This window comes from Condylura cristata, unplaced genomic scaffold, assembly GCF_000260355.1.
Source record: "Condylura cristata isolate star-nosed mole 26May11 unplaced genomic scaffold, ConCri1.0 scaffold00024, whole genome shotgun sequence".
Lineage (NCBI taxonomy): Eukaryota > Metazoa > Chordata > Mammalia > Eulipotyphla > Talpidae > Condylura > Condylura cristata.
In genome coordinates, this window is record NW_004567125.1 from 9,291,417 (window position 1) to 9,296,083 (window position 4,667).

At 43.9% G+C, this 4,667-nt stretch overlaps 1 protein-coding gene across 1 annotated transcript in view; it reads right to left on the bottom strand.

Annotated features, from left to right (window-relative positions):
* The window catches only part of SLAMF9 (SLAM family member 9), a 28,518-nt gene extending 24,782 nt beyond the window's left edge, over nucleotides 1-3,736 (bottom strand). Inside the window, 1 exon segment of the mRNA XM_012728903.1 lies at nucleotides 3,680-3,736. Within this exon segment, the coding sequence (XP_012584357.1) occupies nucleotides 3,680-3,736 (57 nt within the window).
* Nucleotides 3,737-4,667: the final 931 nt, after the last annotated feature.

The window sequence follows — 4,667 nt, forward strand, 5'->3', positions numbered from 1 at the left end:
TAGGTTGCCGCTACAAATGAGGATAGACCCACAAGCCTCTGGATTATTCTTTCAGTTAATCATTATCAAAGCAACCAATCATAAAGCCACAGATCCATGAATTCACATTTCATCAAACCCTCCTCTTGATAGCCTAGACAACTATTCAGCGATTTTAAAGTTCCCAGGCAAAATATTTGCAAAATCAATTAAATCAAAGCATTAAATCTGTGACTGAAGAGTTCTGAAGCCATCTAAATTTATCTATTAAATTAAGCTTTAGCTGCATCAATAGATTTATTACTTAAGCACATAGTTGAAGTTTGACAAACTTATTCTGGATTACTTTTGCAAACAGAACAAATAAAGATAAAATTTTATAGTAAATGGAATTACATGTCATGTTAAAGCATTAGGTGAAAGATTGTTTTGTATTACATCAGCTTTATAAATTCAAACTGTGGCATATCAAGTTTCCCCAAGTGGGGAGGGATACACCTGTAAAAGATTAAAGCCAGCATGTCTTGTTTCACATAAATAATTGTTTTGTGCTATGAACTTATGAAATTTAATCAGATAACCAAATCCCTTACCCTCTTAAGTCCCAACCCCATTTTCAAAATGAAAAGTTGAACTAGTAGTTTTCAAATGATGTTAGTGATAGAAATACTTCTTTGATAGTGAAATAATCACTGTAATGACAACTAATCTGTATTTTCACACAGCCTCACATTTCACCCGCAGTAGGCGCCCTTGTGTTGCAACTGAGGAAATGAGTGTAGCAGACCGAAGACTCCAGCTAGAAGGATGGAGGTCACTCAGATCTCAAGCTCTTCAAGACTTTAAATTCCTATTTTTAAAGAGGCGAGGACCTCACTGATTGAAAAGAAGTTTCCCTGGGCCCCACTACCTCATTCTGAGAGTTGATTTTAAGAAACATCTGCTTTCTTTTTCTTAAAAAAAATTCCACTAAGAGCTTTATCTTTATATCCAGTCAAATAAGTCTTTTAAAAATTTTCATCATAATCAAAACACAAACTTAAATTCTCATAGCTCTCTTAGGTTCCCAACCCCCACCCCAGTAGAGGCAGGGTTACCAAGAATCTAAGAAAACCAGGTGAAAAAAATTCAGGCAGGAGTGACAATAATGTGGTGTGTGGCGACATCTACTGGTAAGACTTGGTATTGCACCAACCTCCTTCACAGGAAATGAAATTAGTATCTGATTGAGGTTAAATTCTCCTTATCTTGAGTGGAAATCAAAATAGGAGAAATTCCTGCTAGTCAGAAAGCAGAGGGATGTTTTGGAAGCTCCCCCCATGTATAGCTAAATCCATGCCTTACTGTCATTAGCTGCATAAATTTGGTGACGTCACGGGTGTCCGAGGTGAAGAGCCTTCCTGAACCACAGAGGTCTGGGCCCCATCTCAGGAACATCATCACCGTGCTTGCCCAAGCACCAAGGGCTCTATAGGGCCCTGTCACAGGGGCTCTCCAAGAGTGTGACTTCTTTCCTTTCAAATCTAGGTGCATGTCTTTTTACCTGTCCATACACTTATTTTTAAAATAATGTTTGGTTTTCAGAGAACTCCACAGTTATTTTTAAAAGCTTTCAGAAATTCTGCTCCTCCTATAAATACCTGCCTGTCAATAACTATATGGCCACCAAATAAGAGATCCAGACCCTTCCCTTAAAGAGCTTTGCTTTGGTTGTGGAACAGAACAGTATTCCTTCCCAACTAAGCATTCTCGTAAAATCAGTTGGGATATTTTTTTCTATGTGATTATAGCTCTGATTTTATAATATAAGTCAATGGGAGAGAACATTTTTTTATAGTCAGTCTTACTGGAAGGCATCTTTGCTATGAAGGGAGAGTTTCAAGGACCTCCGGAGATGAGCTGAAATCACTGTCATCACCACATAACCGTGTTTCCTCTCCTGGGAAGTTGGTGGGATTAAGAGACTTCGTGAGCATCATCTGTTGTTCTTAAGTAGAGTACTGGGGCTCTGAGGGCACTAACCCAGAAAGCAGGCTGTAAATCCTCAACCAAGGAAGATTTGTAAGAGAGCTGCCAATTTCCCATTAAGGGGTTGTTTTTGTTTAGAAATCAAGTTGTTTGATTTTAAACATTTCTGTTAATGAATAGGAGACATTTACTCCTCAATGATCCGAATAAAGTATAACAATATCACAAATAATTGGTATTGATTAAGTATTTACTCTGGCTCAGACACTGGTCTAAAAGCATTAAACTCACATCATCCTCACACCATTCATAAGGAGTACTATTTTTATACCATTGTACAGAAGAGGAAACTGAGGCAATAAGTCCTTAAGTAACTGAAGAAGCTGTGCCTGGCTGTCCCCAATCATAGAAACTCATAGAAACAAGGAGCTCAGCTGCCCAGTCCCCATAGCCCGCTGTCCACACAGAGATTTCAGGGTGGGCACTCGCAGCTCTGGGATCTGAAGTTATTGAAGAATCGTACTTTCTGCAAGGACCAGAAGGGGCCTGGGCAGTGACTGAATAGTTCTTAGCATTGTGTTTCATAGGGAAAGAGAAACTCTAAGAGAGTCAAGTTCCTTTGGCCTCTTAGCATCATGTACAATCTATCTTATTGAATCCAAAACTCCCTCTTAGGGAGCCTCTTAGGGCTCTGAAACCTAACATCGCTAAGTGAGTACCTTTGGGTGGTGGTGAAGTTTGCAAAGCAATGAGTGTTTCAAGAATCCAACAGGCATAAAAGAACCATAGTTATTTCATGGTCCCCTTCTTTCTCTATCCCAAAAAATACATGATGGCAATATATGTAGTTTCCAGATCTTGGCTGGACCCACCTCCAACCCCTGTGAGGAACAGACTCAGGCCACAGCCAAGACTCAGTGGGTGAGGCAGGATAAGATTCAGAGGGAAGTGTGCTCACCTTTTAATTATTTTTTTCATTGCCGACAGCAGGAGTGACAAGCTGGACCCTCCCACCCCTAACTCACTGGCACCCTAGAGCAGGGCAGACCGGTCTGTCCTGATGGTCTGTCCTAATGGTGCGTCCTGTGGCCAGTGAGGGACAGAGAAAGATGCCACAGGGACTTCATCATCATATAGCTTGTAAGAGGCACAATTCTCCTTTTCTTAGAAAGGCAGATGGACGCCAGTGCAACTTGCTTAAGAACAACAAGCAAAGTCACAATTTGCTATTCCCATTAATTTTCTAGGAGAAAGCAGAAAGCCTCAACTGACAGGCAAGTGTTAGGTGGACCCAGGGCGGGGAGCTAATCTCCCTGCAGAGGAGAAGGCACCTCTGATTTGTTAGCCCCTTCAGACAATAAATAAATATCTATGACCCTAGGAGATCCCCGTAATAAATATCTATGATCCTAGGAGATCCCCGTCCTTCACACACCGACTGTCAGGTGTAGGTGACCCCGACAAGCAGGCACAGAGCTCAGATCCAGCGTTGGAGGGTTGGCTCCCCTTTGCAGTCACAGAATTTCTGGAAAGGAAACGGGACCATTGCGGTCGTTGCCATCCTCCCTCCCTGGGCTCTTTCCTTCCAAGTGTCCCTGGCCAAACAGCCAGGCTTCCTGTGTGTTGTCAGGAGTCGGGAGTTGGAGGAAGAGACTAAATCTCTGCTAAGAAGAAGCACTCGCAGCCTTCTCTGGTAGTGCATTGGGTTAGAGCACAGCACCATGAAGCTTACCGGCAGCCGCCTCACCGCGAGATCGATCCCTGGCCGGGGAGGTAACCCACATGGCATGGCGGACCGCTCCAGACCTTTCCACTGCTCTCCTCAGCAGCGTACTTCACCAATCTGCCTGTTCTGCTCCCCATTCTACCTCTGGTGAATCCTCTCACCACCCCTCTAGCCTCTACCCAAGTTCTGTCTTTAAAAAAAGGGACCAGTGTGGGGGCACTGGACAGAGCTGGTGACGGGGGAGGCTGAAGGGGCCCCTGGAGGCCCCAGGTCATGAAGAGCACGGCATCGCAAAGGAAGCCTTCCTCCCACTCGACGCGAGGTTGCCTGCTCATGCCTCTCTTCCAAAGAGCCCCACTACGGACCTCTGAGGGCACAAAAGTCATGAAAGAATGAGCTTGTTTTCCTGAAAGGTGTCAGCAGGGGCACACCGCCTTCAGCAGCACATCGATCACTCTTCTTGCTGGACAAGGAATCTGTAGGGAAGAGAACGTGGGAAAAGCACCAGCGACAAAACCCAGAGGCCACTCTGACACAGGCCTCCTCCGGATATATTCTGGCGGAGATGGGATGTTGAAGGAAAAGAAAAAAGGCCTGTCACCGTGCAGGGAGAGAACAAAACAGACAGGTTATCTCTACTGAGGAAGAACAGGCTTCTCCTTTGCAACCTTGTGGGCTAAAGTGTCTTCAATAGCAAAACAGCAAGAATAATGCATAGGGGGGTGAAAATGGGGGCACACGGCAGGAACACCCACACACCTCAGTGTTGGGCAGAGATGATCACACTCATGAAGATACTGAGTCTGTGTGTCAAAATTTTAAACATCCAATGAAACAAACTTTTGTTTAAGGTTTTGTGTCTAAGAGGTAAAGCTATAAGCAAAAAGCAAGGGTATATTAACTCAAAATTCCAGGTGCTGCTTTCATTCGGGCAAGGAAAGGGATACCCTTGGAAAGGGATACCCTTGCTGAGGTCTTAGTTCTTAGACTGATG